Source organism: Mauremys reevesii, linkage group 11 (assembly GCF_016161935.1).
Source record: "Mauremys reevesii isolate NIE-2019 linkage group 11, ASM1616193v1, whole genome shotgun sequence".
Classification (NCBI taxonomy): Eukaryota; Metazoa; Chordata; order Testudines; family Geoemydidae; genus Mauremys; species Mauremys reevesii.
The window spans coordinates 65,029,966-65,051,273 of record NC_052633.1 but is presented as its reverse complement, the minus strand read 5'-3'; the positions used below and the strand labels follow the sequence as shown (position 1 = coordinate 65,051,273).

Here is a 21,308-nt window from a genome sequence, read left to right as displayed (position 1 = left end):
AGACAACACATGTCTTAAGGGCTGTTTATCCCTTGATATTTGTGTAGCACAGTACTGAGTCTATCATGTCCAAACAGTATCATAGAATCACAGAAGATTAGGGTTGGAAGAGACCTCAGGAGGTCATCTAGTCCAACTCCCTGCTCAAAGCAGGACCAATCCCCAACTAAATCATCCCAGCCAGGGCTTGGTCAAGACAGGCCTTAACCTCTAAGGATGGAGATTCCACCACCTCCCTAGGTAACCCATTCCAGTGCTTCACCAACCTCCTAGTGAAATAGTGTTTCCTAATATCCAACCTAGACCTCTCCCACTGCAACCTGAGACCATTGCTCCTTGTTCTGTCAAGTCATTCTTGGAAAGAATCCAAGAACAATCTCTCGCTACCAGAGGACAATAATTTCCTCAGGAGATGCCATGCTGCAGGCCTTACTGTCCACCCAGGGAATTGCCAATAGGAAAGAAAAAGACCAAAGACCCAACCACTAAATCCTCCTAGGAGAACTGAAAGCTGAAAACAAAACCATCTTCCTGATCTTATCCTGATTTTAGCCCAAAAGTTTCATCCTTTGTCTTTTCTAGTAATTTATCATGTTGCAACATTTCCCTAAATGTCCTGAAAACAGACTTGACATAGTTGATCAACCCATTTATCTTACAAACATGCAACTTTAAGACAAGCAGAGCTAAGCTTTCCTATTTATTAATTAGCGCACAACAGATTCCAAAATGGGATAATGTTATCATTTAGGGCAAGCTGTGTTTTTACCCTACAGTGTCATCTTGAGTTATATCTCAGATTCACCAAATGACATAATAGTGCCATCCACTTTTTGTACGCTTCTCACTTTTTGAAATACTGCAGGTCATTGAAATGGAATACTGGTAGGTGAGTGCGTTTTGGGAGAGACAGAAGACTAAGGATCTCAGACATGATCGCAATAAAATTTGTAATACCTAAGAGATAAAGAGATTTGAGGAAATAAGAGGTAAGAAGATGAGACAGATTCCTGGGATCAGAGTCTAATCCTGCCTTTCACAGTCCATAAAATGCTCAAGAAAACTCCATGCATGTGATTGAAATGTTTTCCCTCATTCCAAGATCAGAGCTGACCTTGAATTGATTTACTTCTCACAAAGCCACCACCTCTTAGCACTTTCGTGGTACCGTCATCAGAGGATTTCAGCATTAACAAGGCCTTAATATGTTGCCCAAAGGAGGAAGGCAAGTATTATTATCCACTTAACAGAGGGCAACATTAGGCAAAGAAAAGTGAAGTGACTCCCACAAGATCACAGAGTATCACAACAACCCATCTAATGGAGATGCAAAAATCAACCTTACCGTGTCTCCGATTTGGAGATCTTCACACTTCCTGAATCCAGGATACAACAAACCGTCTTGGCACGTAGCTGTGAAGGTCAGGCTGACATCCTCAGGATTGTCCCAAACAGTTAGTTCTACTTTAGACCGAATACTCTAGAAATCAAACAGAAAAGAAACCCATCAGATTACTAAAATCAGCAGGCATCTTTCTTGTGCATATGATTCTTCTTAGTCTATTGAGGTTCTTATACTGGGATCAGTGTGGCTGGGCATCTATATATATCATTTAAAAAAAAAATCACGCGTGCAGACACATGTTTATGTAACATTATATCAGCTCAGTGTGCTTTTGACCAGCACAGCTAGAATTGTGGGCAACTATCCATTCACACACATATACCCACTCCACAGAAAGGCTAGTCACCGTCAAACAGTCACAAAAGCTATTTTCTCCATTGGAAAGTGAAGGACTAATAAACATAGCTCGTATCCTAAAGACATCAATTGAAGGTTTTATGGTGGATCAAGGGCAGTACTGTGCATGTGTCCATAGTGCTGCACATTCAAATCATAGACTAATATACTTGAGGATTGTTTGTGCACAATGTGACTGGAATGCAGCAATGTATAACTAGATCTTAAAACAGATATTTCTGTGCCAGGAAGAAAAACTGGTCTAGAGTATGAATGGGCCCTGTTATCTACCTCTGAGGAGAAGGTCAGCATCTGCCTGAACACCCGTAACTCTCCTGTATAAAAATACTGTTATGAAAATAAAGGGCCTCATTCTTCACTCTCTTGCACCCTGAGATGTCATTTACATCTGTGGAAAGGGTGTGGAAAACTTTACCAAGTCAGAATGATCATGCCAGCAATTGTACTGTATTAGCTCACTGATTAACAATGCTGGTCAGAAAATCAACAGTTTTCCAGAGAAAATATTTCTTCGGGGACAGACAAGCTTTAAAAATTTTCTCTTGAAAGATGTCAGGTTTTCTATGGGAATTTTTGTTGAGAACTAAAAAGAAAAATTTCATTTTGTTTCATTTCAGAACATTTCAGACTGAAGAACTATGTTTCTTTTCCATTTTCAGATTTGAGAGGTTGGGGGAGGGTTCCTCATCCCTCTCTTATATACTCTTCTTTCTGCCCTTTCTCCCACTTCTAAGTCAAACTGAAACCAAACTATTCATTTCATTTTGAAATACTAATTTGAAACCAAGTTTCTTGTTTGTTTCTGATCAGAAAAACAAATGTTGTCAAGGAGGAATATTTTGGTGCATATATTTTTTTTGATCAGCTCTACTAGTGCTCTGGTAGGTTCTCCAACCCAGTCTAGCTTAACATCATATCCAGTCAGTCTGCTAATGAGCCTAGTGTTCACACTGAAAGGCAATGCTAGCAAAAGGCTAATACTTTTGGAAAGCATCAGGGAAAAAAACAGGTTTAGACCATGCAAATCTAAACAACTCAAGACAAAAAACCCTAACTTCCCATATCTATGTTGTAATACAGGAAACTATTTCCTGTCTGGAGTCTGGATTGTGCTGTCAGGTTCACGGGTTCACATTATAGCCCCTGCAGAGGTTCTATTATTTGGAGTCTGAACACAGTAGGTTTCTGTAAAGTTCAAACACACTCCACATACATCTGCCAACCCACTCCCCCTAAAACTAATCTCACAAAATTAACATTGACTTGTCAGAATAATGTGCTATCTCTTCCTGGTCTGGGCAAATTTCAGCAGCCAGCTGTGTCCTAGAAGGGAGACTAACTATCAGTAATGTAAATACACTGAGTTATCACTTGATCAAGACTGAGTCTATTTAATGAGCTGGAGAAAAGCTGTCTTGGCATTTTTCTATCAGCACTTGGAATACTCCAGCCAGCATCCTTTACTAACTATCATTTAACCACTTGGTGCTATCTCACATACCCCAAAAGCCAGGAAAAGCATACGCCCTATGGTGCCCCCATAGCTATTAGACTCTGATCATCTCTGAGGATATGTCTACACACTGAGGGGAAAAAAAGTCTGTTGTTACATTAGCTAACTTGGGTTAAAAGAGCAGTGAAGATGTGGCAAGTCTGTTTTTAACTTGGGTTAGCAGTTCCAGTTAAAGCCTATACAGGAGCTTGGCATTGAACTCAAGCTACTAACCCCATGTTAAATGCAGAGTTGCCTTGTCTGCATGGCTATTTTAACCCGAGTTAGCTAATGTGGGTTAGCTAAACCGAGTTAAGAACACACCTTTTATTTGCAGTGGAGACATACCCGTAAGGGACTGGTGGGAACTCTCAATAGTGTACTCATTTAAAACCAGACTGAACAGAGCACTGAAGTGCAGACTGGAGAGAACAATCCCGCACTGCTCACACGATAGCTGAGGGGGTCTTTTCTCTTATTTCTAGGATTCTATGATATCCTTCATCCATCCCCTCTTTTACTATGTATCGTTGTACTGGGGAAACCTCATGGGATATAACTGAGAACTTATTCAAAGGAAGGTCTTTGTCACACTGGAGAGACTGCAACAAAAAGCAGCCAGGCTGATTCCTGTTTTAACAGGTGGTGAAATGGTCCAGCCAACAGGGCAAAAGACTTGGGTTCTCTTTCCCACCCTGCCGCCAACCCGGCTGCTGTGTACACTTGGGAAAATCACTATCTCTCTATGCTTCAGTTCCTGCCCCAACTGTATATGGGGATAATCATTTTTGAACAAGCATTTCTAATGATGCTTATCCCACTTTGACATTGACAGAGAGAAAGTACTTACTAAAAATCTATATTACAGGCAAAGGCTAAAATTGTTGTGTTGCTTCTCAGGGAGAAGAGAGAACCTTGAAGTAACCTAAAGGGAGTATTCAGAAATCTGATGAAATGATCTGTCACGTCAAAATAAAACCATCCATATAGCAAAGGGGAAATCAAAGAACAGGACATTTCTCTAAAAATGAGACTATCACGTACAAAAAGAAGATTCAAGGACAGCTGTTGTATTCAAAGGTTTCTAAGAGATTGCCAAGTGGAAACCACCAGGGCTAACAGTAGAAGCTTATTGGAGATACAGCTCGACTTTACCATGATGTTTAGGAAAGTGACTCTAAAAATAGCACCTTGTTGCTGCTACAGTTGGGTCACATTCTATCATGTGTATAATTCCTATTGATGTTCATGCGGCATAAACAAGGCTAGAACCTAACACTGTCGATTTTTCCAAGCATGTATCTGTTCAGTTTACTGACAAAGGCATGTTGTTGTTTTTTTAAAGCAGCAACACTACATAGATGCTATGGTTATAGAAGAGCCAGCCAAATTCTATTACACCTCATGCTTCATCAAGGCAACAGACAGATGTGATGGCTGGTGGTGACGTGCAAGGCAGAAAGAACACATCTGGATTGTCAGACGCCAGACAGAGTATGAAAAGCAGAGCGAGAGGTGGAAGGAATCCAGTTGTGAGAATCCAGTGAGAAAGTTTGATTTGGAAAATAAACAGGGAAGCACTAGAGAGGGAGAAAGGATTGAGGGAAATCTTACTAATCTTCCTTCTTCCGAGCCATGGCTGACCTTCCCCCAATTAGGACAGAAGTGCAAGATGCTGGGTTCCCTGGTCTTCCTACTTGAAAGAACTTTGCCAAAGCAGTTTTCTCACCTATATTCAGTTCCCAAAGATGTCCACCCCCTCTTGGTTGAAGGAATTATCTTTCTCAGCTTGCAAGAGCTCTGTTCCCTTGTGTCTGTCTAGTGATAGATGTCAAAATGGCCTTCTGTCTCTGCTTATATCTTCCAGAGTTCAATGACCTTGTTTCAAGAGGCAGGATGACCTCATGTTGTTTTTCCCTTCCTTGGGTTTCCCATGCCCTGTACACACATGGGGCTTCCATGGTTTTGATTCTAGGAAGCTTAATTTACATAGGAGACAGGTGTGATGTTCCCTCCTGTCTGGGAGAGACCCATTTCCCCCTTTGTTTGGGCACAGACTGACAAGCCTAATATCAACGAATATCCATAATTACTGGGATCTACAACCTATCCTGAAGGACAATCCCTCACTCTCACAGACCTTGGGAGACAGGCCAGTCCTCACTTACAGACAGCCCCCCAACCTGAAGCAAATACTCACCAGCAACCACACACCACACAACAAAAACACTAACCCAGGAACCAATTCCTGTAACAAACCCCAGTGCCAACTCTGTCCGCATATCTATTCAAGGGACACCATCATAGGACCTAACTACATCAGCCACACCATCAGGGGCTCGTTCACCTGCACATCTACCAATGTGATATATGTCATCATGTGCCAGCAATGCCCCTCTGCCATGTACATTGGCCAAACCAGACAGTCTCTACGCAAAAGAATAAATGGACACAAATCTGACATCAGGAATTATAACATTCAAAAACCAGTAGGAGAACACTTCAATCTCCCTGGTCACTCAATAACAGACTTAAAAGTGGCAATTCTTCAACAAAAAACTTCTAAAACAAACAGACTCCAATGTGAAACTGCAGAACTGTAATAAATTTGCAAACTGGACACCATCAAATTAGGCCTGAATAAAGACTGGGAGTGGATGGATCATTACAAAAACTAATTTCCCCATACTAATTTCCCCCTACTGTTACTCACACCTTCTTGTCAACCGTTTGAAATGGGCCACCCTTATTACCATTACAAAAGTGATTTTTCCTCCCTTGGTATTCTACTGTTAATTGAATTGTCTCATTAGACTGACACCTCCCCTCCCAACTTGGTAAGGCAACTCCCATCTTTTCATGTACTATGTATATATACCTGCTACTGCATTTTCCACTCCATGCATCCGATAAAGTTGGCTCTAGCCCACAAAAGCTTATGCCCAAATAAATGTGTTAGTCTCTAAGGTGCCTCAAGGACTCCTGATAATTATTTATGTAGTGTTAATACATACAATTCACAATGACATTAATCACCAGCGTGTCATAGGCATTCATAAAACACCTCACTCGTTATACTTTTATAATACAGCAATACTGTCTACAATCAGTTGATTCAATTGCTCATCACTTGAGGTTCAGGCCTCCACCTCTTTATAGACCAGTAAAACTTTGCAATGTATTCTCTGAAAAGTAAAACCCAGACCAAGGTGTAGATGCCATGCTATCTCCTCCCAACTGGTTCATTAGCTTGACAGTTTTGTTTGCCTAATATCTAAATGGACCTTCACTGTCTCTGCCTGACAGCTGGCCTGGTGAGAGAAGCAAATACACATTCCTTTGTCTAAGGAAGACCTGTTTATCAACTGCCCTTGACGTGCCTGGCTTAAAGACAGTTTAGTCAGCATTCCAGCATATATCCATAACTCTTAATACACACCGCCAAGGCTTAAATTCAGCTGGACCTGTCCAGAGCAGAGCTCTGGTAAATATTTTCAAACCTCTGGGGGGCCGTGAGCCAGTTTCAGGAGGGCTCCGGAAAATACTCTCTGAGAATTTAAGCCCTGCATACCACATATATACATCACACAAGAATATTAATGATCAGGGAGATATTGGTTTTCCAATGACATGTTACATGACATCTTTTAGATACAAATTGTAACTATGGTGAGTTGGGGCACACTGAATTGGTCAGGCCAGCTGAAACTCACTACCTGATACCAGAGAGTCCCTTGCCCTCTGGCACTAGGATGCTCTGAGTGTCACAGAGCTGGATCAGGCCCACAGTGAGCTGCCTGACAAAGACACACTAACTAAGATATCATTGGCTTTATCACCATCGGGGTGCTGTGATTTAGGGATAGCAATACTCAGGAAGAGAGAAAACATGGCCCAGTAGTTAGGGTGGTATTTTGGTACTTAGGAGATCCAGATTCAATTTCCTGCTCTGCTATAGGCTTCCTGTGTGACCTTAGACAAGTTACTTAGGGCTTGTCTACATGAGTATTTATTTCATGGCAAGCTGGGCTGGGACTTTAGCCTGCCGTGCACTGGCTATCCACGTTGACCCTGCTGACACATGTTAACAGTTCATTAATGTGCTTTGATCAGTCCTTTTTCAAAGAGCACTAGAATTAGATCAAAGCACATTAACTAAGTGTTAATGCACGTCAGCAGGGTCAACATGGACAGCCAGTGCATGGCAGGCTAGTGCGGAGTGGTCACAGCCCAGCTTGCCATGTTCGGGTAGACAAGCCTTTAGTCCCACTGTGCCTCAGTTCTCCATCTGTAAAATGGGGATAAGAGCAGTTCCCTGTCTCACAGGGGTGTTAAGAGGATAAATACATTCAAGACTGTAAGAGGATCAGATACTACAGTAATGGGCACTGTATAAGTATCTAAGATAGACAGACAGGGCATGAAATCAGCACAAACAACCTCATCCTGAGTCTGACCCAGACACCACAATCCCTGAAGGGTGAGAGGCAGCAGCTCCAGTGATAGTTCTGGTCCTACAGACAGAGGGTTCAGAAGAAACCAATTATGGGTGGAGACCACAAGGGAGGAATAAGCAAGTTCAACTGAACTCAGTTTTTACTACACATCAGTTGAAATGTTAAAGTAAAAGAAACTTACATTGTATGCCTTGACTATCAGCTGGATAATGTTGTTGGAGTCTTGATGTAAAATCTCCACTGTCGTTCCGGGAATTAGTGCTGTAAAATTCTTAAAAACAAACACACAAAGATTTACACACAGAAATACAGAGTACGGGTTAAATTGTGGTCTCAGTTCCACCCATGCAGCCATTAACGTCAATTGTTGCTTGCATGGGATGGAGAACACAGTTTTGCCTAGACTCTATTAAATTAGAGTACATGATAGTGTGTAATTTTAATCTGGAGCACTTAACAAAAGAAATAGGAGCATTATGAGTCCATAAAATGCTAATCGAATTTCATAGCCAAAAAAACTGGCCAAATAATGATCAGTAACCCACTCCCAACCAACCAAGATCCACACCCATTAGATGGAGCAAGATCCAGTGGATTTGCACTTGTGTAAATGAGCGCAGAATTTGGCACAAATTCCTGCCATACAGGAAGCAAGCCTTGGATTCCATCAGAGACCTCTCATTTGCTGGTGGGTGCGCTAGTTTGCACTGAAAAGGGTGTGGAGAACGAGATAATAAGCCATTTAGCTCTCCAGGGGTTACTAGCATGATTTTGAAATTACCAACATTTGCTTTAGTGCAAGGGATGAGTTTCTGGGATAAGGGTTTTGGTTTTTTTTAAAACCAGATGCAAACATTCCATGCAACCATTTCCCTTCTCCACTTTATTTTTTTAATGATGAACAGCATGATTTCCTTCTTTAAAAATTAAAAATAATAATAATAATAAAAAAAAGGCGGCAGTGGTGGCAGGGACCCATACCGAGAGAGAGAGAGAGAGAGAGAGTGTGTTTTTCTAGAAATACTTGAGACTGAGAATAGAAATTCTACAGGTGTTTTAGCCCAGATACTATTTGAAATCCCTCAGAAAAAATATTTTTTGCTTCAAAGCTCTGGATTTAGTGATGGAAAAATACAGCTGGGAAGAAACACTGTGCATTCCTAGGTAATGGGATTAAGTAATAGCAGTGGGATGAACAGGTGTCTGCTCTCTCAGATGCTGAATCGTTGGCAACTTTCCTAAAATCAAGATCAGGCCAGAGTCTATTTTAAGTATTCCCATGATGGTAAATGTTTATCTATTTACTTTAAGAAGCTTACGTGCTTTTCACTGAAATGACAAGACTTTGTAAACGAACTGGAAAACTGAAGAGACACAAGTGGGTGAGTTCAACATGTGCAAGAATTTCCATGCTTTACAGCACAGCATGGATCAGATGCTCTCTCACTCACACATATTTAATTCAGAGTTGTTCCTCCTTTCCTCCCACACCAGCCTGCTTCATTCTATTCATGTCGGAAGGAAGACTATTCCAAGTGGCACTAACGTCTCTTTCCCCCGCAATAGATCCTTGATCACATAAAAACCATCTCCCTGCTGGGTGGTTCAACAGCGCTTACCTTGTAAAGGATATAATGAGCTTTTGTCACAGCAAAAATGAGGTGAATGTTGTTTTCAGCCAGTTTCTCCCCAAGCAGTGCCAGGGAAGGATAATCCTAGGAAAACAGATTGGAAAGACTCATTTGTGACACAGAAACAAAAAGCAATTTAATTTTTATTCTAACTAGAGTAGCAAAATTCCCTATGGAAACGCAGCATTTTATTGTTATGCAGAACTCTTATTGTGTAGTTCTAGCCAGAAAAGTGACATATTCTCTCTGTATATGTATTTCTTACACACCCATCACATTGAAGTGCCAACAAAATCAGCTACAGCAAACAACCCGTCTGAAACACTGAACTCCTCACTCTACTTTGCTATCAGTGAGCGCATGGATTTAAATTAGTTGCTATCTTCGAGGAAAGGAGATGAGGCCATTATTTGGGGTTGTTGTCATGGGAAATCTACTATATTATTTTGCCCTGAAAGTGGTGAAATCCATTGTCTGCTCCTTGTGTCTTAGAGTAATGACAAGAAAATAAGCAGATTAACATCCGAGTTTTCACTTTAGACCTGCAAAGCCCACACAGATGTGGGGGAGTAAGATGGATTCTATCTGGCCCTGCACACCATCAGCAGACCATTTGCAGGATCTTCATTGTGTTGATTAAATGAAGAAGACAGAAAGAGATTAGCTGGAATTTCAGCTCCTAGGCCTGAGTTTGCATTTAGGGGGAAAAAACCACCATCTTTTTACTTGCAAACGGATGAAGTTTAATTTGGAGCCATTGAGATGAAAAACATGGAAGCCCCTGGATTCCTTCTTTGCCAACTTCACAACATAACGCCACACCAATACATAGAAAATAGGCGTGACCAATGGAAATGTAATTTTATTTGTTAAAATTCAAACTGGCAAAACAAAAATTAGCTTGCATTGAGGACTCCAGCCTATTGTCATGAGGCAGCCAGCCAGGAAAGCCTGGCATAATGAGGGTGGGGAACCTTCTATGTATACTCAATAACTAGGGTTTGTAAGCAGCAGAATAAAGTGTAGATCTGCAGAACAACTTGATAATTCCACAGCAGACAAGGACTCAGTCACCCAGGAAGTAACCTGCAGTCTCCTCTGCTGACTCGCTTGTAATTTCCCAAAAAAGAAAGGTTAGTTTGTCTAGTATCATTTAATATTTATATAACTATCAGACCCAGAAGCCTCAGTCAAGAAAAGGGCCACATTGTGCTAGATACTGTACACACAGTCGCTGCTCTGCAGAGATGACAGACAATCTAGTGTGCATATATTAGAAGAGGAGTACGACAGTTTATGTTTTCTTTACACCCTCTGGACGAATCCTGCCATGATTTGGGGTGTCAAATGCACCTTTCCTGTGTGCAACGAACCCTGAGGGGTCTGCAAGCTTGAAAGTCTGTTTAGCCATTTTTGGATGCTACAGGAAACAAGGAGGGGCTGGATGGCTCAGGGACTTGGCAGTGCAAGAAGAGTCTTTCACCTGTAGACTGCCGGCTCAAATGAAGCCCCCACAGTGGTAGGTAGTTATCTGTCAAAGGGTCCTACAGCCTGCAAGAACAGCTCTTTTAATAGGGGTATTTTGAAACCAAATAAATAAATGCAAGGAATTTGCTGACACTCAAAGGTTCTGAAGCGCCCAATAAAAAGGGAACCCAGCACACAGGAGACACTGTGGTTTAATCTCACCAGCTGGTTGGATGCACTGTATTCGTTCGCCTCATTCAGGTGACACTGGCCATCATGTGGCTGGACCAGTCCACCTAACTTCCCATCCAGTGCTATGTGTGGCACATCATCCGTCGTGAAGACCAGCAAATGAGAGGCCTCTTTCCGCCAGCCAATCTTTTCCTGGGTGGAAACAAAACCAGGAGAGAGTCATCAGTCTCCTCTTCCGAGCCAAGTGCTTCTGTGTTATCACTAATTAAAAGGATACTGCAGGCTGTGCGCCGACTCCTGACCAGGGATAAAATTCAGGAACCCCTTTGGGTGACATTTTCCAACATTTCTTTCAAGTAAGGTTATTTAAAAAGGCACGAGGAGGTATATACATAAGTGAACTGTCCACCAGACCCTCTCTGTGCTCCCAGAATAAGCGTTTCAGCTGCTTTTATAGTCAAAGGAGTCCTGCCAAATCCCTCCAAACACAGTAAATCTGACCTTGTTTCCTCAGCAACATGGAATTGCCATGCTGCTGCAAACAGTGTGGCACAATAGTGAGAGCTATGGCATTTTCATTAAATACTGGTCATAAAAAGCTATTCTGAGGTGCAATACACTCGACGAGGTCTCTACCCACGAAGGTATATAGCACACACTCCCTCCCACACACAAACTCAGCATAGGTCTTCACTTCAGAATTAATCTGGGCTTTTACTTGGTGTTATCCTAGGGCTACAACTTTGTCACAGAGGTCACGGTGGTCAGAGAAATCATTAATTTGAGCAACATTCATGAAATCTTGGCAGTGGCTGTAAAAACACATTTGATCAGGCCCCCAAGCCAAGTGGCGCTGTGATCCTGTGTGCCAGGTCGCAATGCCGGGGTGGGGAGCCAGGTCCAGCCCCCTGGGACAGGAGCGGTCATTATGGGGTGAGTGTGGTGCAGGCTTGCTCTCCAGTCCCCCGGCACACCCCATCCCAGACCTCACCTGTTGTGTCTGTAGATGTAGTGGAAACCACATTATTTGGTGACCTTTCCATGACTGATCCTTTTCTTCCTGCATCTCTGCTATGAAATTAACTAAAAATTTCCCTGCTAAAATCAGAGCCTTATTTATCACTCACTGTTATGGACCAGGATGCAGGCGGTCTGGCCTAGCAGTTAGAGCAGGAGTCTGGTCTAGTGGGCAGTGCAGGCAGCCAGGCTGGGGAACAAAGCCAAGGCTCAACACCAGAGTCGACTGCCAGTTATCAGAGCCAGGGGTCAAGCCGGATCAGAACCCGGAATCAAAGCTGAGGCTCAGAGCCAAGGTCAGATGCCAAATGCCAGAGACAAGGGTCAAGCCAGACTCTGGGATAGAAATCAGAGGCCAAGGCTGGAGCCAGGACTGGTCACCGAAGACTGGAGTCGAGGCATAAGGGCAGGAGGAGAGGCAAGGATAAAGCATGGTGCAGAAGCACAGTGGAAACAGGAGTGAAGATGGAGTGAGACAGGAGCCAGAAGCAGACCAGGAACAGGCCGGGTGCAAGAGGCAGAGACAAGCATGGTCCAGTGGAGCACAGCAGGAAACCACCTTGTTACTCAGACAAACTTCCTAGTCCTCCTCCTGGCTTAAATAGCGCAGTTGGACCAATTGGTGGAGCTGGGTGATCCTCCAATCACAGCTCCTGTGGGTGGTGGCTTGGCTGAGGCTATAGCTCTAGTAGCTTCTCAGCCCACCTGGTTCCAGTAGCCATTAGATGGAGGCTAGGATGGAGCAGCTGTCTGGGGATTCTCTTGCACCCAGGCCATCACACTAACTCTCCTCCTGTCTGCACACAAAACCCTCCCACCCAAGTCTGGTGGTGCTTTACACCCAGGTTAGCTGGCTCATCTGGGGCTGTGGGCTCAAACCCAAGTGATGCTTTCACTTGAGCTGCCCACTTTGCAGTGAGGACAGGGGCCTGGGGCTAACCCACACAAGCACTGATAGTCCTCCAGTGCCTTCCCACAATTCCCCCGTGTCCCTATAAGGACAGACATGTTCTCCCACAATTCACAGGGAAAGAATCATAGAGCAGCTCAGCTTACTGATGCACAAAGGACCATGGGATAGGCCCCCAGAAGCCCTAGTGACACACAGGGGAGAGTGCAGCACTAGTGAGGACACAATAACTTGAGTGGGGCTGTGCAGTGAGCCTGCTCACTACCAGGCTTGGCTATCCCCAGAGGCCAATCACGCACAATAACTCTGCAGTGAAGGCACATCCTTCAACAGTGAAATCCTCCTAGCTACCTGGAGAGAATGTTCACTCAGGCCCATACGCTGACTGGCCCATCTGAGAGCCTGCAGCATGGGCTGGGGAACAGTGCCAGGAGTATCCCTTGCTTCTTATGCATAAGGGCCAGACACAATTACAGTCTGTTCCCTCTGCACTCCCACATGGAGGCAGAGCACTGGGTGGGTAAGTGCTCTACCCTACACACTCCCATTCTTTGGAGCTCCGGGAGGCATCCTTCCTTCATGATGTAAAATGCTTCCCAGTCCTCTCCTAAGGCACTCCAGCTCTGCAGAGGCGGTCAAAAAAGCAAACAGGATGTTAGGAATCATTAAAAAGGGGATAGAGAATAAGACTGAGAATATATTATTGCCCTTATATAAATCCATGGTACGCCCACATCTCGAATACTGTGTACAGATGTGGTCTCCTCACCTCAAAAAAGATATTCTAGCACTAGAAAAGGTTCAGAAAAGAGCAACTAAAATGATTAGGGGTTTAGAGAGGGTCCCATATGAGGAAAGATTAAAGAGGCTAGGACTCTTCAGTTTGGAAAAGAGAAGACTAAGGGGGGACATGATAGAGGTATATAAAATCATGAGTGATGTTGAGAAAGTGGATAAGGAAAAGTTATTTACTTATTCCCATAATACAAGAACTAGGGGTCACCAAATGAAATTAATAGGCAGCAGGTTTAAAACGAATAAAAGGAAGTTCTTCTTCACGCAGCGCACAGTCAACTTGTGGAACTCCTTACCTGAGGAGGTTGTGAAGGCTAGTACTATAACAATGTTTAAAAGGGGACTGGATAAATTCATGGTGGCTAAGTCCATAAATGGCTATTAGCCAGGATGGGTAAGAATGGTGTCCCTAGCCTCTGTTCGTCAGAGGATGGAGATGGATGGCAGGAGAGAGATCACTTGATCATTGCCTGTTAGGTTCACTCCCTCAGGGGCACCTGGCATTGGCCACTGTCGGTAGACAGATACTGGGCTAGATGGACCTTTGGTCTGACCCGGTACGGCCTTTCTTATGTTCTTATGTTCTTATGCACCACCCACAAAAGCACTGCTGTGCTTTAAAAAGCACAATCAAGGTTTAGATCCCCTTTTTGGGGCACTTGTAAGGCCAGGATGGCATTTTCCAAATTCACCGTTGATGGTTGTTAATCCATAATGTTACAGCACATTCCACCAATGCTCCAGGATTGCATGGACCCCAGGTTACATGTAGGTGCAATTCAAAGCCCAGATGATTGCACTAACAAGCCCTAGATACACATGATGGGGCAGAACAGTCCCAGAATAGGGCCCCCCCACTCTTAGCTTCTCCCTTTGGTGCAGTGGCGTCCAAGGCTGGGATTTTCAAATGCACCTAGGTAGTTTGGGAACACAAGTTCCCTTGACTTTCATGGACATGTGTTTTCATGAGTGATTTAGACACTTCTGAAAACCACAATCCAACTCTGGTGAGCTTCCTGGTAATTTAAATATTTCAGTTCAAATCAACCAAAGAAATGATTTACCAGTTTATATTTCTCCTTTTTTACATGGTTGCTAACCCGAAGTTTCCATAATGGCATTTCTAAAGAGCCACACAATGAATATAAGATTGTAGGAACAAATACTTGCCATTCATGTGGTTAACACACCAGTCTCACTCATTCTCTCTCCCATCCCCATTGTCCCAGCACAGGCACATTACATTCCAGCTCATTTTGCAATGTGCATTTTTGATCTGGCGAGCACAAGGCATTTGACAGACCTGATCTCTTGGACAAATGGCAAAAAACTTCTCAGCAACATGCAACTCCTCACGTACTGGAGTGAAAAAAAACCACTTTAATGCTAAACCATATCAAGCGTTGGATATGCAAGCACTTTGCGATACCTCCCTTCTCTATGCCTTTGGGAGGACAAAAGCTGACATAGTTTGTAGGACTGAGTCCAAAACAACCCCAATGAGGTTAGAAGGATTAAGCTAGAGTTTCATTAGCTGTGAAACGTGTGTGCATAGACAGACCTGGCTGCATTTAAAAAGTGGTTCTTAGGCCATTCAAAAGGATGCTGCTTCTATTCATTGGACTATTGAGACCACCTTTAAATCAAGAGCCCACTATCCTTTAACGTATTTTCCCTTATTCTTGTGCTTAAGCCAAATACACGGAAACTTAAAAAAATGACTTTTCTTTAAAAAGGAAAAGAGATTTTGTACTAAGCCAGACAAATCAGACTGGAGATTTCTGGTCCAATTAATAATAAGCAGAGTCCCCTAGAAGAAGAAAACTGGCCCAAGATTTTGTTTGAAGAAAAAAAACAAATGTTGATATTTAACCATTTACCTGTTGCCTTTGTTAGCTAAGGAGAAAAATCTATCACCTAAAAGGGTAGGAGGCTGGGTTAATTTTCAGGCTCACTCATTTTTGTATTTGCAAAAAGCAGGGCTCTGAACAAGTGCCCTAGACAATACTATAGCTTGGCATTTATTTCTCTTCCCCGGCTGCTATCACCTAACTCACCAATTCACCCATCCTTCTCCTGCCACCTCTTCCTCCAAAAGGACACCATTTTCAGCCTGGTGAGCAGCATCCATGAAGGGCCAGATCCTGAGCGGAATTAAGCACCTTCTGGCTCCCACCAATTTCAGTGGTAGCTGAAGGTGCCCAGAACTACTCAAGATCTGGGTCTAAATTTTCAGGAGCATCCACCAGTTTTAACACTCTAGGCCAGGGGTTCTCAAACTGGGGGTTGGGACCCCTCAAGGGGCCATGAGGTTATTACATGGGGGGTTGCGAGCTCTCAACCTCCACCCCAAACCCCGCTTTGCCTCCAGCATTTATAATGGTGTCAAATATATAAAAACGTGTTTTTAATTTATAAGGGGGGGTCACACTCAGAGACTTGCTATGTGAAAGGGGTCACCAGTAAAAAAAAAAATTTGAGAGCCACTGCTCTAGGCCCAATACTCAGAAGCTGATCCCCGCACAGCTTCAGTGCAAATCAATGGGAGTTGCAGGCATTCAGCACCTTTGAGGAGTAGGTCCCAGATGTCTCAAATTGGGCACCAAAATTAGACATGCACATTATTTGTAGCAAGAAAATGGATGGTAACTGGAAAGGGAAAGACGCTCCCTATGGATTGTAAGTTTTTCATGAAAATTCCTATTAACTAGAATCTTTGCTGGTGGTTTGGCTCACCATTCACTGGAGAGAGAAGACATCTGGGAAAGGTGCAACTCTTGTAGCTACCTACCAGATCTGGCTTTAGTAGCCACGTGCTTCCCTATTATTCCGGGAATGAAACTAGCATCTCTTTTTAATATATGACTTGTGGTATGGACAGGCAGGGCTAGACCCAAGGTTTGAGGAAGGAAGCCATCAAATACTCCCCAAAGTGGAGGAAGGTCAGGGGAAGTTTAAGCATTGCATATATATATTTAATATGTTTATTTTGGCACTAACCTTTGACTAAGTTAATGGTGGCAAGGGCATGTGTGGAGCAGGAGAGGAGACTTTCAGGGCGGGGAATGCATAGGAGGGGGATGGAGTGGAAAAACAAATTGTGGTAGGGTTGCCAATACATTGGGTGGAATTACTAGGAAGCAGGGAGGACATGTGAAACCTGCACAAAGCCAGACAACCAAGTGTATGTAACCAGTTCTGAGGAAACCAGCATTTCACACAGCCTTAAGCAACTACATCATAAAAGTGCTGAAATATGCAGCCTGAAATATGCAGCCAGTCATTCTTCGGTAGTTAGTTTCCATCATGAAATGCAGAACACACTGCTCCGTTTATGATCATAAAAACATCCCACCAGGCTTTAGTTTATTTCTACCCAGCTAAAACTTTGAACAAAAACTTGGAGCTCTATTTGTGGTCCCTCCCCACCTACCTTTAAAAAAAATCTATATCTGCAATACAGAAGGTGTTCTTATGAAAGAAAGGGATACAGGGTCTGATCCCAAGCCAAGTGATGTCAATAGGAGCTTTTCCATTGGTTTCAATGGGGTTTGCATCAGGCCCATAACTCCATGAGTAAATAACATTAATAATAATATATAGAGGTATATCTATCTCATAGAACTGGAAGGGACCCTGAAAGGTTATTGAGTCCAGCCTCCTGCCTTCACTAGCAGGACCAAGTCCTGATTTTTGCCCCAGATCCCTAAGTGGCCCCCTTAAGGATTGAACTCACAACTCTGGGTTTAGTAAGCCAATGCTTGAACCACTGAGCTATCCCTCCCCCACTGTAGAGAGAGAGCAAGAACTGAAAGCATGAAGCAGCAATGAGCTTGAAGCCTTCTGTACTAAAACCAGTATTTCCAATGGTAAAAAATAAATTAAGTCTTCTCTGCAATTTCGGCAGATCCCAAGATCTCTGAACTCTGTTGGAGAATGAAACAACAACAAATCTTACATCAAATTTGTCAAACTTGGATGCCTAAAGTATCTAAATTCCTATTGAGGCACCCAAATAAAAGGGGCACTCTGAGCCCCCGTGAACACATGTTGAAAACCAGGCCATTTTATTATTGTAATGTAGGATTTTTAGAAGCACCTATATGATTTAGGAGCACAAATCCCAGTGGTTCTCAATGGGACTTGTGCTCCTAAGTCACTTAAGCACTTCTGAAAATATTGCCCTAAAAGTTAGATACCTAGAGTGGGATTTTCAGATTATGTGCCAAATGTATAGGCATGAATTGGAGGAGGAATGGAAAGCAATGAGTTGGGGGTTTGTTTCTAAGTGATTTGCACTTTGTACTGCTCAAGGGAAAATTTCCAAAGGATATTTTATAACCAAGCAATCTGGACTAATCACTTTTATTTTCTGCAGCTCACTTCATTGGACGTAGGATTCACAAACTTCTTAGGCATTGACAATATTTGTACTTCTAAAATTAAACACAGCAGGAAGCCAAAAAGCTGCAAGTGGAAAATGTAATTACAGAAGACTAGTTAATATTCCTGTCTAGCCAGTTTAGCCTCAGTATAAAAGCTCATTGTGCCTGGCTTTTTCATTGCCTAAGACATTTAGCCCATCAGTGTCAATTTTTACCATTATATCTTTCAAAAAGGAGTCAAATGTTGGTACAGTTATTAGTTTGTATTAATTGTACAAATCTTTCCCACTCTAGGATCTAAAAAAAAAGAAATGAGACAGGCCAAAAGATCAGGGATACAGAACTTCTCAGACAGCTAACTCAGAAAAGCAGCAGTGTACTAAGTATTGAATACACTCAAATATTTAGACAATTCAGATATTCAAAAAGACTAGCATTGCCTCCAAATTTGGGTGTCCGACTTGAGACACCTTAAAAAGGGGGTCTGATTTTCAGAAATGCCCTTCAGGAAAATTCAGACCCTTTAAAGGTGTTTCAAGTTGGGCACCCAAAAATCAAGGCACCTAAAATCTCTAGTCACTTTTGAAAATCTTGCCCACATAACTGGGACAACGTTAAGGGAAACACGGGGAGGGGAGGAACCAGATGCCAAGCAAAACGCCCACATAAGACATGAAGATACCCATACCGACTGCCAAAGTGACTGCTGATATTGTCGGTATTATGTCCCTTCACTGTGAGATGTGGAGGTGCCCTGCAGATCCCAGCCACATAGTGGGAACTTGGCCACTTACACCACAATTTAAGATGGTGCAATGTGTATTGACTTCCCTGGCTGACCTGGTCTCCTGGCTGGCATGGAAGGGATTGTCAGTGCCATGCCCCTTCTGTCCCACCTCCAGAAGAAGCCAGTAGTTCCTCTCCCCTTACTCAGGAGGATCTGCAAAGAGCTATCCTTTCCATATGGGGGAATAAATATTATCACATTTTAAACAATCATAACAAAACCCCACCTGGGGTCACCAGTAGGAAGTGAAACTGAGGCCATAAGCACCAAAAACACAGGCCTCCACTGCTTGAACTAAAGGAAAAAACTTCTTTACGTGTTAGCAATAGTATGCGCTTATCATCTATGAAAAAAAATTCCTAGAGGAACGTAACACAATTACTTAACATGCTACATACTCTCCACATCAGAAGTTTGATCCAAACCTCAGAGATCCCACAGCAAGTGTCATTACCACTAACCTGACACACTGGTGCCCTGTGGAGGCAGGGATGTAGTGATATTCAGAGGAAATCAGGGTTACAGAATTAAAAACAACAATAAAATATTAGAAAGGAACCAGTCTCATGAGCACTGCAAGCAGTGGGTCTCCAGACTATTTGCTAAAACCAGAGAACACACATGGCCTGGGTTATTACAGCTGTTGCATCTCTAATAGTCTGTCTATTCTGCAGCCATTAGGTGTGACTGTAACTCAAATAGATATACCCAACCTAGCTTGAATCTAGCTAGCTCAGGTACCAGAGCAGTGACGCTGCAGTAACATGCTTCACTGTTGGCTGCACAAGCCTGCCCAGAACCCTGGGTAATTACTGGGACTAGCCTGCGATGAAACATGAGCTAGATTAGAGCTACCCCAGGTATGTCGCAATCAGGCCTTGTTATTGCAGCATAGACATTCCCCTAGATTTCAAGTTCCTTGGAACAGTTATTGTGTCTCCCTCTACATTTTGTACAGCATTGAAAGTGCTGTTGGAGCCTAGCAAATAATACACTAATGATATAATTAATACACTACATTGTTCAGAACTTTCAGCACCAAAAGCACAGGATTTTAAGAGCTTGAGTCAATGGAGTTATACCATTAGCTAGTAACACTAATTGGCTGTTATCCTCAATGTAGGCCAGCCATTATAAGAAGATATGATTCACACACACTCAGCAGGTGTGTTACGCACATATATATATTGCTGGCACTTTAAAGAATTCCATCACTTCACTCAAGCATACAAAATGCAGATTTCTTCCATCATACCCAATAGGGGCACCCACAGAACTGACAATGGAATCGACTCTTACAGCTCTAAATTCACATCTGCAAGGACTCACATTCTTTATCCCTTTGAGCTATGCAAGATACTAATGGTTGTTTTCCATACATAAAGATTTATAAAATAATAATAAAAAAACTACCTCTCCTTTCCACTGTATCTTTGTTATGTGCTCTCTGCAAAAGTTAATGGTGCTTTCCAAGAAATCACCACATGCTGGAGGGTTTTTTTCTATTGCAAGAATAGAGTTGAGGAAAGCTCCTAGACCTCCTTTTTGTTGTGCTTTAAAACACAAGCAGCATAAGCAACTAGTGACTCACCTTGCACACAGCAGCCTGCAGGATTGCATCAAAGCCACCTTCTGGAGCATCTCTGTTCCGGGAAACCTTCTGTTTCTGAACTTCTTCATTGAAACGGTCCACTTTATCCGTGAGGGACAAGAGATGGCGGAATCCAAAGGATGGGACACAGTGTGGAAATAACTTGTAACTGGAAGCAGAAATGGGGAAATAGAAATGAGAGGGGTGTGCTCAAGTGGCCTGAGGACAGAATGAGGAGCCAGGAATTGCAGAGTTCTGTTCCCAGGTCTAACACAAGTAAGTCCCTCTGGACAAGTCACCCAAACCCAAGCTTGCCAATGCAGCTTCTCAATTTGATAGCCTCCAATTCTGGATGCTCAACTAGAAACACCTCCCAAAGAGCCTGATTTTCTGAGGTGCCAAGCACCTATAGTTAGTTCCCAGCAGGAATTGTGGTTGCTCAGCATTCCTGGAAAAAGTCAAAAGTTGAGGCACCCAAGTCAGAGGCCACTTTTGAAAACATGGGCTTAGCAGTTAAGTTTTGGCTCCTGCATAATAGGGCTAGGATTGCTTTATCACTTAGGACTGTTTGAATCTACAGCACACTAGCTGCTGCACCATGTAAGTGATATTAGAAAGATAAAACAAAGCCTTAAATGGCTGTATTGCAAGCAATGAACCAGAGCTCTGAGCATGATAAACCAGATGGCTCAGGGCTCTGGATCAGCTGATGTCACAGATTAGCATGATGTCTAGGAAACACTGTGGACTTTTGGTTGAGAACTTCCACCCTGGTGTCTAACATGCTTACAGTACGTGACATTCGTGACACCTAAGCAGTTT

At 43.0% G+C, this 21,308-nt stretch overlaps 1 protein-coding gene across 1 annotated transcript in view; it reads right to left on the bottom strand.

The window, feature by feature from the left end:
- Positions 1-21,308, bottom strand: part of ITGB5 (integrin subunit beta 5) — a 106,635-nt gene that overhangs the window by 47,258 nt on the left and 38,069 nt on the right. Inside the window, exons 5-9 of the mRNA XM_039495147.1 lie at positions 20,487-20,655; positions 11,032-11,193; positions 9,331-9,426; positions 7,893-7,982; positions 1,346-1,480 (exon numbers count right to left, since the gene is read on the bottom strand). Of these exons, the coding sequence (XP_039351081.1) occupies positions 1,346-1,480; positions 7,893-7,982; positions 9,331-9,426; positions 11,032-11,193; positions 20,487-20,655 (652 nt within the window). The remainder of the gene's footprint in view (positions 1-1,345; positions 1,481-7,892; positions 7,983-9,330; positions 9,427-11,031; positions 11,194-20,486; positions 20,656-21,308) is intronic.